The sequence below is a fragment of the Schistocerca nitens genome, chromosome 5 (genome assembly GCF_023898315.1).
Source record: "Schistocerca nitens isolate TAMUIC-IGC-003100 chromosome 5, iqSchNite1.1, whole genome shotgun sequence".
Lineage (NCBI taxonomy): Eukaryota > Metazoa > Arthropoda > Insecta > Orthoptera > Acrididae > Schistocerca > Schistocerca nitens.
Genome location: NC_064618.1, coordinates 17,736,928 through 17,750,145, shown reverse-complemented (window position 1 = coordinate 17,750,145; position 13,218 = coordinate 17,736,928). Strand labels below are relative to the sequence as shown.

General features: G+C 45.9%; 1 protein-coding gene across 5 annotated transcripts in view; it reads left to right on the top strand.

The window, feature by feature from the left end:
• Window positions 1-13,218, top strand: part of LOC126260117 (neurexin-1a) — a 2,420,624-nt gene that overhangs the window by 2,355,012 nt on the left and 52,394 nt on the right. For all 5 annotated transcript variants that reach the window (XM_049957356.1, XM_049957358.1, XM_049957357.1 and 2 more), the window contains 2 exons: window positions 11,954-12,201; window positions 12,409-12,523. In XM_049957356.1, coding sequence (XP_049813313.1) covers window positions 11,954-12,201; window positions 12,409-12,523 — 363 coding nt within the window. The remainder of the gene's footprint in view (window positions 1-11,953; window positions 12,202-12,408; window positions 12,524-13,218) is intronic.

Here is a 13,218-nt window from a genome sequence, read left to right as displayed (position 1 = left end):
AAGCTGTTGTGAGGTTGTTGGTGTAATGCTTCAGGTATTACGGACTGGAGCATATTCGTTTGCCATGAAGACCTAGGCTGTCGGGAAGGGACCTTTTGATGTGGAATGGGTGGCAGCTGTCATAATAGAGGTACTGTTGCTTGTTGGTGGGTTTGATGTGGACGGACGTGTGAAGCTGGCCATTGGACAGGTGGAGGTCAACATCAAGGAAAGTGGCATGGGATTTGGAGTAGGACCAGGTGAATCTGATGGAACCAAAGGAGTTGAGGTTGGAGAGGAAATTCTGGAGTTCTTCTTCACTGTGAGTCCAGATCATGAAGATGTCATCAATAAATCTGTACCAAACTTTGGGTTGGCAGGCCTGGGTAACCAAGAAGGCTTCCTATAAGCGACCCTTGAATAGGTTGGCGTACGAAGGGGCCATCCTGGTACCCATGGCTGTTCTCTTTAATTGTTGGTATGTCTGGCCTTCAAAAGTGAAGAAGCTGTGGGTCAGGATGAAGCTGGCTAAGGTAATGAGGAAAGAGGTTTTAGGTAGGGTGGCAGGTGATCGGCGTGAAAGGAAGTGCTCCATCGCAGCGAGGCCCTGGACGTGCGGGATATTTGTGTATAAGGAAGTGGCATCAATGGTTACAAGGATGGTTTCTGGGGGTAACGGATTGGCTAAGGATTCCAGGCGTTCGAGAAAGTGGTTGGTGTCTTTGATGAAGGATGGGAGACTGCACGTAATGGGTTGAAGGTTTTGATCTACGTAGGCAGAGATACGTTCTGTGGGGGCTTGGTAACCAGCTACAATGGGGCGGCCGGGATGATTGGGTTTGTGAATTTTAGGAAGAAGGTAGAAGGTAGGGGTGCGGGGTGTCGGTGGGGTCAGGAGGTTGATGGAGTCAGGTGAAAGGTTTTGTAGGGGGCCTAAGGTTCTGAGGATTCCTTGAAGCTCCGCCTGGACATCAGGAATGGGATTACCTTGGCAAACTTTGTATGTGGTGTTGTCTGAAAGCTGACGCAGTCCCTCAGCCACATACTCCCGACGATCAAGTACCACGGTCGTGGAACCCTTGTCCGCCGGAAGAATGACGATGGACCGGTCAGCCTTAAGATCACGGATAGCCTGGGCTTCAGCAGTGGTGATGTTGGGAGTAGGATTAAGGTTTTTAAGAAGGATTGAGAGGCAAGGCTGGAAGTCAGAAATTCCTGGAAGGTTTGGAGAGGGTGATTTTGAGGAAGGGGAGGTGGGTCCCACTGTGATGGAGGACGGAACTGTTCCAGGCAGGGTTCAATTTGGATAGTGTCTTGGGGAGTTGGATCATTAGGGGTAGGATTAGGATCATTTTTCTTCGTGGCAAAGTGATACTTCCAGCCGAGAGTACGAGTGTAGGACAGTAAATCTTTGACGAAGGCTGTTTGGTTGAATCTGGGAGTGGGGCTCAAGGTGAGGCCTTTGGATAGGACAGAGGTTTCGGATTGGGAGAGAGGTTTGGAGGAAAGGTTAACTACTGAATTAGGGTGTTGTGGTGAAAGATTGTGTTGATTGGAATTTTGAGGTTTTGGAGGGAGTGGAGCTGGAAGTGGGAGACTGAGCAGATGGGAGAGACTGGGTTTGTGTGCAATGAGAGGAGGTTGAGGTTTGTTGTAAAGGTTGTGGAGGGTGAGTGAGTTGCCTTTCCGGAGGTGGGAAACCAGGAGATTGGATAGTAAGTAAGTAAAGTATAGTAAGTAAGTAAGGTAAGTCTTTCCGCTCCCGGGATTGGAATGACTCCTTACCCTCTCCCTTAAAACCCACATCCTTTTGTCTTTCCCTCTCCTTCCCTCTTTCCTGATGAGGCAACAGTTTGTTGCGAAAGCTTGAATTTTGTGTGTATGTTTGTGTTTGTTTGTGTGTCTGTCGACCTGCCAGGACTTTCATTTGGTAAGTCACATCATCTTTGTTTTTAGATATATTTTTCCTACGTGGAATGTTTCCCTCTACTATAACTATATATATAAACGCTGGCAGGTCGATAGACACACAAACAAACACAAATATACACACAAAATTCAAGCTTTCGCAACAAACTGTTGCCTCATCAGGAAAGAGGGAAGGAGAGGGAAAGACGAAAGGATGTGGGTTTTAAGGGAGAGGGTAAGGAGTCATTCCAATCCCGGGAGCGGAAAGACTTACCTTAGGGGGAAAAAAGGACAGGTATACACTCGCACACACACACATATCCATCCACACATACAGACACAAGCAGACATATTTAAAGACAAAGAGTTTGGGCAGAGATGTCAGTCGAGGTGGAAGAGTAGAGGCAAAGAAGTTGTTGAGAGACAGGTGAGGTATGAGTGGCGGCAACTTGAAATTAGCGGAGATTGAGGCCTGGCGGATAACGAGAAGAGAGGATATACTGAAGGGCAAGTTCCCATCTCCGGAGTTCGGATAGGTTGGTGTTGGTGGGAAGTATCCAGATAACCCGGACGGTGTAACACTGTGCCAAGATGCGCTGGCTGTGCACCAAGGCATGTTTATCCATAGGATGATCCTCATTACCAACAAACACTGTCTGCCTGTGTCCATTCATGCGAATGGACAGTTTGTTGCTGGTCATTCCCACATAGAATGCATCACAGTGTAGGCAGGTCAGTTGGTAAATCACGTGGGTGCTTTCACACGTGGCTCTGCCTTTGATCGTGTACACCTTCCGGGTTACAGGACTGGAGTAGGTGGTGGTGGGAGGGTGCATGGGACAGGTTTTGCACCGGGGGCGGTTACAAGGATAGGAGCCAGAGGGTAGGGAAGGTGGTTTGGGGATTTCATAGGGATGAACTAACAGGTTACGAAGGTTAGGTGGACGGCGGAAAGACACTCTTGGCGGAGTGGGGAGGATTTCATGAAGGATGGATCTCATTTCAGGGCAGGATTTGAGGAAGTCGTATCCCTGCTGGAGAGCCACATTCAGAGTCTGGTCCAGTCCCGGAAAGTATCCTGTCACAAGTGGGGCACTTTTGTGGTTCTTCTGTGGGCGATTCTGGGATTCTGGGATTGAGGGGATGAGGAAGTGGCTCTGGTTATTTGCTTCTGTACCAGGCTGGGAGGGTAGTTGCGGGATGCGAAAGCTGTTGTCAGGTTGTTGGTGTAATGTTTCAGGGATTCCGGACTGGAGCAGATTCGTTTGCCACGAAGACCTAGGCTGTAGGGAAGGGATCGTTTGATGTGGAATGGGTGGCAGCTGTCATAATGGAGGTACTGTTGCTTGTTGGTGGGTTTGATGTGGACGGACGTGTGAAGTTGGCCATTGGACAGGTGGAGGTCAACGTCAAGGAAAGTGGCATGGGATTTGGAGTAGGACCAGGTGAATCTGATGGAACCAAAGGAGTTGAGGTTGGAGAGGAAATTCTGGAGTTCTTCTTCACTGTGAGTCCAGATCATGAAGATGTCATCAATAAATCTGTACCAAACTTTGGGTTGGCAGACCTGGGTAACCAAGAAGGATTCCTCTAAGCGACCCATGAATAGGTTGGCGTACGAGGGGGCCATCCTGGTACCCATGGCTGTTCCCTTTAATTGTTGGTATGTCTGGCCTTCAAAAGTGAAGAAGTTGTGGGTCAGGATGAAGCTGGCTAAGGTAATGAGGAAAGAGGTTTTAGGTAGGGTGGCAGGTGATCGGCGTGAAAGGAAATGCTCCATCGCAGCGAGGCCCTGGACGTGCGGAATATTTGTGTATAAGGAAGTGGCATCAATGGTTACAAGGATGGTTTCCGGGGGTAACAGATTGGGTAAGGATTCCAGGCGTTCAAGGAAGTGGTTGGTGTCTTTGATGAAGGATGGGAGACTGCATGTAATGGGTTGAAGGTGTTGATCTACGTAGGCAGAGATACGTTCTGTGGGGGCTTGGTAACCAGCTACAATGGGGCGGCCGGGATGATTGGGTTTGTGGATTTTAGGAAGAAGGTAGAAGGTTGGGGTGCGGGGTGTCGGTGGGGTCAGGAGGTTGATGGAGTCAGGTGAAAGGTTTTGCAGGGGGCCTAAGGTTCTGAGGATTCCTTGAAGCTCCGCCTGGACATCGGGAATGGGGTTACCTTGGCAAACTTTGTATGTGGTGTTGTCTGAAAGCTGACGCAGTCCCTCAGCCACATACTCCCGACGATCAAGTACCACGGTCGTGGAACCCTTGTCCGCCGGAAGAATGACGATGGATCGGTCAGCCTTCAGATCACGGATAGCCTGGGCTTCAGCAGTGGTGATGTTGGGTGTAGGATTAAGGTTTTTTAAGAAGGATTGAGATGCAAGGCTGGAAGTCAGAAATTCCTGGAAGGTTTGGAGAGGGTGATTTTGAGGAAGAGGAGGTGGGTCCCGCTGTGACGGAGGACGGAACTGTTCCAGGCAGGGTTCAATTTGGATGGTGTCTTGGGGAGTTGGATCATTAGGAGTAGGATTAGGATCATTTTTCTTCGTGGCAAAGTGATATTTCCAGCAGAGAGTACGGGTGTAGGACAGTAAATCTTTGACGAGGGCTGTTTGGTTGAATCTGGGAGTGGGGCTGAAGGTGAGGCCTTTGGATAGGACAGAGGTTTCGGATTGGGAGAGAGGTTTGGAGGAAAGGTTAACTACTGAATTAGGGTGTTGTGGTTCCAGATTGTGTTGAAAGGAATTTTGAGGTTTTGGAGGGAGTGGAGCTGGAAGTGGGAGATTGAGTAGATGGGAGAGACTGGGTTTGTGTGCAATGAGAGGTGGTTGAGGTTTGCTGGAAAGGTTGTGAAGGGTGAGTGAGTTGCCTTTCCGGAGGTGGGAAACCAGGAGATTGGATAGTTTTTTGAGGTGGAGGGTGGCATGCTGTTCTAATTTACGGTTGGCCTGTAGGAGGATGCTCTGAACAGCCGGTGTGGATGTCGAGAGGAAAGATTAAGGACTTTTATTAAGGATAGGAGTTGACGGGTGTGTTCATTGGCTGAGTTGATGTGTAGGTGAAGGATTAGGTGGGTGAGGGCAATGGATTGTTCAGTTTGGAACTGGTATAGGGACTGATGGAAGGAAGGGTTGCAGCCAGAGATGGGAACTTTAAGTGTGAGGCCTTTGGGGGTAATGCCAAATGTCAGACAAGCCTGAGAAAATAGAATATGGGAGCGTAATCTGGCTAGGGCGAAGGCATGTCTGCGGAGGGAATGTAAATAAAACTTAATGGGGTCGTTGTGGGGGTGTTGTGTGGGTGACATGGTACTAGAAGGTCGAAAGTGTAACGTGAGGCTGAAATGAAAATGAATATAAAAATATGTGGGGAGAGATAAAGGTGAAGTAGAAAGCAAATGGAGATCTGGTGTGAAAAGAGGCGAAAAGGGGTTGGTTGGAGCTGGGTTATGTTGATCCTGTGGTGAAATAGTGAAGGTAGAACGATGTGCATAAAGGTTAGGTGGTTGTGTTGCCGCCAAAACACGTTAAAGGGTGGAGAAATTCGGGAAAATTTCGAAAAAACTACGTGAGGATGTATCAAAAGTAGAGGTATGGTGGTGGCAGATTATGGAAATAAGGCTAACAATTGTCTGGTGGAGAAATAATAACGTTAAAACCTGTGGGAAGCGGCTAAAAATGATCGGTGATGTGAAAAAACGGAAATCGAAATAAAGCAAAAGTTATTAAAACTAGCCGAAAAGGTTGTTTAATAGCTGAAAGGAACTGTTTGTGAACTAGAAACGGTGGATTTTATAGCAGTAGCGGAAGAAAAAATTTTTTAGTTATGGTTTGGAAGTGGGTTACGTATTATTACGTATTGTTGAGTATATATCGGCGGGATAAAATTGTATAGTGGATTACGGTAAAAAGGAGGTGAATACAAAGGGAAACTACTGGCAAAAACAGAAGGAGGAAATAAGATGACAGAAAAGACTTCGAAATGTAACAGTGACAATAACAAACGACATTGTTGGGTTCAAATTAATGATATGAATATAACAGAGGGAAACATTCCACGTGGAAAAAAATATATCTAAAAAGAAAGATGATGAGACTTACCAAACAAAAGCGCTGGCAGGTCGATAGACACACAAACAAACACAAATATACACACAAAATTCAAGCTTTCGCAACAAACTGTTGCCTCATCAGGAAAGAGGGCAGGAGAGGGAAAGACGAAAGGATGTGGGTTTTAAGGGAGAGGGTAAGGAGTCATTCCAATCCTGGGAGCGGAAAGACTTACCTTAGGGGGAAAAAAGGACAGGTATACACTCGCACACACACACATATCCATCCACACATACAGACACAAGCAGACATATTTAAAGACAAAGAGTTTTGGCAGAGATGTCAGTCGAGGTGGAAGAGTAGAGGCAAAGAAGTTGTTGAGAGACAGGTGAGGTATGAGTGGCGGCAACTTGAAATTAGCGGAGATTGAGGCCTGGCGGATAACGAGAAGAGAGGATATACTGAAGGGCAAGTTCCCATCTCCGGAGTTCGGATAGGTTGGTGTTGGTGGGAAGTATCCAGATAACCCGGACGGTGTAACACTGTGCCAAGATGTGCTGGCCGTGCACCAAGGCATGTTTAGCCACAGGATGATCCTCATTACCAACAAACACTGTCTGCCTGTGTCCATTCATGCGAATGGACAGTTTGTTGCTGGTCATTCCCACATAGAATGCATCACAGTGTAGGCAGGTCAGTTGGTAAATCACGTGGGTGCTTTCACACGTGGCTCTGCCTTTGATCGTGTACACCTTCCGGGTTACAGGACTGGAGTAGGTGGTAGTGGGAGGGTGCATGGGACAGGTTTTGCACCGGGGGCGGTTACAAGGATAGGAGCCAGAGGGTAGGGAAGGTGGTTTGGGGATTTCATAGGGATGAACTAACAGGTTACGAAGGTTAGGTGGACGGCGGAAAGACACATTCAGAGTCTGGTCCAGTCCCGGAAAGTATCCTGTCACAAGTGGGGCACTTTTGTGGTTCTTCTGTGGGCGATTCTGGGATTCTGGGATTGAGGGGATGAGGAAGTGGCTCTGGTTATTTGCTTCTGTACCAGGCCGGGAGGGTAGTTGCGGGATGCGAAAGCTGTTGTCAGGTTGTTGGTGTAATGTTTCAGGGATTCCGGACTGGAGCAGATTCGTTTGCCACGAAGACCTAGGCTGTAGGGAAGGGATCGTTTGATGTGGAATGGGTGGCAGCTGTCATAATGGAGGTACTGTTGCTTGTTGGTGGGTTTGATGTGGACGGACGTGTGAAGTTGGCCATTGGACAGGTGGAGGTCAACGTCAAGGAAAGTGGCATGGGATTTGGAGTAGGACCAGGTGAATCTGATGGAACCAAAGGAGTTGAGGTTGGAGAGGAAATTCTGGAGTTCTTCTTCACTGTGAGTCCAGATCATGAAGATGTCATCAATAAATCTGTACCAAACTTTGCGTTGGCAGACCTGGGTAACCAAGAAGGATTCCTCTAAGCGACCCATGAATAGGTTGGCGTACGAGGGGGCCATCCTGGTACCCATGGCTGTTCCCTTTAATTGTTGGTATGTCTGGCCTTCAAAAGTGAAGAAGTTGTGGGTCAGGATGAAGCTGGCTAAGGTAATGAGGAAAGAGGTTTTAGGTAGGGTGGCAGGTGATCGGCGTGAAAGGAAATGCTCCATCACAGCGAGGCCCTGGACGTGCGGAATATTTGTGTATAAGGAAGTGGCATCAATGGTTACAAGGATGGTTTCCGGGGGTAACAGATTGGGTAAGAATTCCAGGCGTTCAAGGAAGTGGTTGGTGTCCAGCTCCACTCCCTCCAAAACCTCAAAATTCCAATCAACACAATCTGGAACCACAACACCCTAATTCAGTAGTTAACCTTTCCTCCAAACCTCTCTCCCAATCCGAAACCTCTGTCCTATCCAAAGGCCTCACCTTCAGCCCCACTCCCAGATTCAACCAAACAGCCCTCGTCAAAGATTTACTGTCCTACACCCGTACTCTCTGCTGGAAATATCACTTTGCCACGAAGAAAAATGATCCTAATCCTACTCCTAATGATCCAACTCCCCAAGACACCATCCAAATTGAACCCTTCCTGGAACAGTTCCGTCCTCCGTCACAGCGGGACCCACCTCCTCTTCCTCAAAATCACCCTCTCCAAACCTTCCAGGAATTTCTGACTTCCAGCCTTGCATCTCAATCCTTCTTAAAAAACCTTAATCCTACACCCAACATCACCACTGCTGAAGCCCAGGCTATCCGTGATCTGAAGGCTGACCGATCCATCGTCATTCTTCCGGCGGACAAGGGTTCCACGACTGTGGTACTTGATCGTCGGGAGTATGTGGCTGAGGGACTGCGTCAGCTTTCAGACAACACCACATACAAAGTTTGCCAAGGTAACCCCATTCCCGATGTCCAGGCGGAGCTTCAAGGAATCCTCAGAACCTTAGGCCCCCTGCAAAACCTTTCACCTGACTCCATCAACCTCCTGACCCCACCGACACCCCGCACCCCAACCTTCTACCTTCTTCCTAAAATCCACAAACCCAATCATCCCGGCCGCCCCATTGTAGCTGGTTACCAAGCCCCCACAGAACGTATCTCTGCCTACGTAGATCAACACCTTCAACCCATTACATGCAGTCTCCCATCCTTCATCAAAGACACCAACCACTTCCTTGAACGCCTGGAATCCTTACCCAATCTGTTACCCCCGGAAACCATCCTTGTAACCATTGATGCCACTTCCTTATACACAAATATTCCGCACGTCCAGGGCCTCGCTGCGATGGAGCATTTCCTTTCACGCCGATCACCTGCCACCCTACCTAAAACCTCTTTCCTCATTACCTTAGCCAGCTTCATCCTGACCCACAACTTCTTCACTTTTGAAGGCCAGACATACCAACAATTAAAGGGAACAGCCATGGGTACCAGGATGGCCCCCTCGTACGCCAACCTATTCATGGGTCGCTTAGAGGAATCCTTCTTGGTTACCCAGGTCTGCCAACGCAAAGTTTGGTACAGATTTATTGATGACATCTTCATGATCTGGACTCACAGTGAAGAAGAACTCCAGAATTTCCTCTCCAACCTCAACTCCTTTGGTTCCATCAGATTCACCTGGTCCTACTCCAAATCCCATGCCACTTTCCTTGACGTTGACCTCCACCTGTCCAATGGCCAACTTCACACGTCCGTCCACATCAAACCCACCAACAAGCAACAGTACCTCCATTATGACAGCTGCCACCCATTCCACATCAAACGATCCCTTCCCTACAGCCTAGGTCTTCGTGGCAAACGAATCTGCTCCAGTCCGGAATCCCTGAAACATTACACCAACAACCTGACAACAGCTTTCGCATCCCGCAACTACCCTCCCGGCCTGGTACAGAAGCAAATAACCAGAGCCACTTCCTCATCCCCTCAATCCCAGAATCCCAGAATCGCCCACAGAAGAACCACAAAAGTGCCCCACTTGTGACAGGATACTTTCCGGGACTGGACCAGACTCTGAATGTGGCTCTCCAGCAGGGATACGACTTCCTCAAATCCTGCCCTGAAATGAGATCCATCCTTCATGAAATCCTCCCCACTCCGCCAAGAGTGTCTTTCTGCCATCCACCTAACCTTCGTAACCTGTTAGTTCATCCCTATGAAATCCCCAAACCACCTTCCCTACCCTCTGGCTCCTATCCTTGTAACCGCCCCCGGTGCAAAACCTGTCCCATGCACCCTCCCACCACCACCTACTCCAGTCCTGTAACCCGGAAGGTGTACACGATCAAAGGCAGAGCCACGTGTGAAAGCACCCACGTGCTTTACCAACTGACCTGCCTACACTGTGATGCATTCTATGTGGGAATGACCAGCAACAAACTGTCCATTCGCATGAATGGACACAGGCAGACAGTGTTTGTTGGTAATGAGGATCATCCTGTGGATAAACATGCCTTGGTGCACAGCCAGCGCATCTTGGCACAGTGTTACACCGTCCGGGTTATCTGGATACTTCCCACCAACACCAACCTATCCGAACTCCGGAGATGGGAACTTGCCCTTCAGTATATCCTCTCTTCTCGTTATCCGCCAGGCCTCAATCTCCGCTAATTTCAAGTTGCCGCCACTCATACCTCACCTGTCTCTCAACAACTTCTTTGCCTCTACTCTTCCACCTCGACTGACATCTCTGCCCAAACTCTTTGTCTTTAAATATGTCTGCTTGTGTCTGTATGTGTGGATGGATATGTGTGTGTGTGTGCGAGTGTATACCTGTCCTTTTTTCCCCCTAAGGTAAGTCTTTCCACTCCCGGGATTGGAATGACTCCTTACCCTCTCCCTTAAAACCCACATCCTTTCGTCTTTCCCTCTCCTTCCCTCTTTCCTGATGAGGCAACAGTTTGTTGCGAAAGCTTGAATTTTGTGTGTATATTTGTGTTTGTTTGTGTGTCTATCGACCTGCCAGCGCTTTTGTTTGGTAAGTCTCATCATCTTTCTTTTTAGATATATTTTTTTCCACGTGGAATGTTTCCCTCTGTTTATATATATATATATATATATATATATATATATATATATATATATATATATATATATATATATATACAAGTTGTATTTATATTACATGTGCCCAGTACTTTGCAACCTCCAAGGCGCTTGGAGTGGCTTGCAGGAGAATAATCTTCATGCAGGATGTAGGGCATAAAAGGCATTGGAGCATGTGTCTTGTGGTTTGTTCTTGTCCACAATCACAGGACGTATCTTCTGTTATGAAGCCCCATCTCTTCATGTTGTCTCTGGATCGTCTAACTCCTGATCGTAATATGTTTAAAGATTTCCACACCAGCCAGCTCTCATTGTGTCCAGGTGGTAGTTCTTCAGCTTCTGGCGTGTGCAGGTGAGGCATTTCTGGTGAAATAGTGAGCTTCTCGGATGTGACTGTTATTGAAACCAAATAAGACAATGATTTTACTGCACCAGTCCAGACCACAGGAAGTATTCTTGTTTTTTCTATTTATATTCTTGTTGGTTCTTTGGGTCAAGGACCTCCAAAAACTGATTGCCATGTACTTAAATAGTGGTAATTCTATCTCTCTCTTCTTTTGTTTCCTTTATTACGAGGTGTCATATGTTACTTCCAAGTCATAATACGAGACATACATGCCATATTAATCAATATAAATCTATCTGATGGAGGTTTAAATCTCTGAAAGACATTGTAGAAATAAATAAATAGTGAATGGTAACTGTAAATGTGTTGTTTCATTCAAGTGAGATCATTTGCAACTGTAGGTGGTTTGCATTTGTTTCCAAAGCTAGAGACTGGTAAACCAACCGTAGATCTGTGGAAAAGAGTTTTGAGTGAAATGGAACCTCCTTGCCTGACACTTCTTTCAATCCTTTATTTTTCCACTTTTTCCCTCCCATGCTCTTCCATTAAGTTTGTTGTTAAGTATAGTGCCTGCTCTAAATGAACTACTGCAACATTGTACTGTTTGTTTATTTTCTCAAGGGCGTAACTCTACCTTCCATTGATTTTCATTAAGAAAGTAGTGGAGCATACTGCTACATTTACTTTTAAAAGACAAAGACATGAAATGAAGTAAGGGCTCATAAAAAACTGGAAACTTTAAACTCACAATAAAAATGCTTCTTACCACACACTCCTGTTTTTCACATGTTTAATAAACACAAGGTGTTATGCTTATAAGCTTAGTATCACTAATATGGCTTCTGGTGTAATGAAATGAGCAGAAATTCACAATTCAGTTTCAGCTTCAACTACAGAATAATTTACATCATGTTATGGACAGATTCCAAAACAATTGCTCAAAAAATTAACAAAATGAAAAAGGCATTCCTTATGGTAGTGACAATTTGTATCAGGTAGAGTCTTTCACTGCCAGTTATTAAGATATTAGTAAAAGAGTAACACAGGACTTTGCCTAACACTAATGCACACCTATTTTTAAAAATTCACAAGAGAAATTAATAAATATGAAATTTTTGTACCTGCCATATTACCTTTTAGGACATCAACTAACAGTGTTCAACAGTCAATCAAAAGTGCTCGTTGGGGGGAAATGGAATAATTATACTAAAAGGATTGAGCGGCCATTCTCTGGAGTGATGGCAGGAATAGTTTTCAATGGCTTGCGCATTCTGGACCTGGCAGCAGAAGGAGACGTGCGCACTACACTACGGGGAGACGTACGGCAGCTCACTGGGGGCCTACACGAACGAATGCGAGAAAATCCACTCCTCCAACGTATGCAGCAGGTTTGTAAAATGCTCTTAAAAATGAATCTGACAGCTGAAATTAATATTATTTAATTTACCAACTTGTGCTTTGTATCTTGGTGAAGAATGATGGTATGTCAGGTTTTTTTTATAAATATTTATAGAAAAAATACACTAGCATTAACAGATACTCACTAATGTTAACAAAAATCAGAGCTGTCCTAATGTAATTTATACTATGACTAGACACCAGCATCTGGACATCCTGGAGTGATGGATGACCTTGTGTTCTCTGGTGCTGGGTCCGGATGTAATGCTGACGATGAGGATGAGTGCGAGCAAGTGTTTGATCATGGCTCAGGTAGGTATTCAGTTACGTAATTTGTGGCTATGAAAAGAGAAAAATGGTTGAACTGTGTAATAACACAGAAATTGTATTTGAAAAAGAAAACTACAAGAAATCTGTAATGTGCAAGCTATTTGAGACTCACTGCTTTCTGTAATTACTCTTAAGAGAGATATTATGTAAGTTTGTAGTACTCTTTAAAGCTATATTTGCCCACTAAATGAAAAATGAAAGATATAATCAGTTTCCTTGCCAAATATTATGCAAAAATTCCAAGAACAAAACAACATGTAAGAGAATACTGTACCTAAACTCTAAATTTATTTTTTGGTTTGCTTCTAGAATGAGTTTCTTGGGCTGTAAATGCATGGGTGGCTCTCTTGCCCACACCCTGAACCCCTCCTCCCCACCACTGTTACTATATCAAAAAATACAGTGTGCTTCAGTATTAAAGCTTTGTATTGTTCAATCATTTCCAATGGACAATACATTTTACATGTGGAAACTCCAGATTGGAGTATCAACAACATTAGAAAAAGGACAGATTTCTAAGCACGGTTAAGATGACCCATTGAGTTGCAGACAGGTACAACGAAAAGACTGTTACACATTATATCTTCTGGCCAAAGCCTTTGTCAACAAGAAAATGCACACACATTGACACAAGCAACCAGACCTCACGTACACATGACCACTACCATCAACAGCTT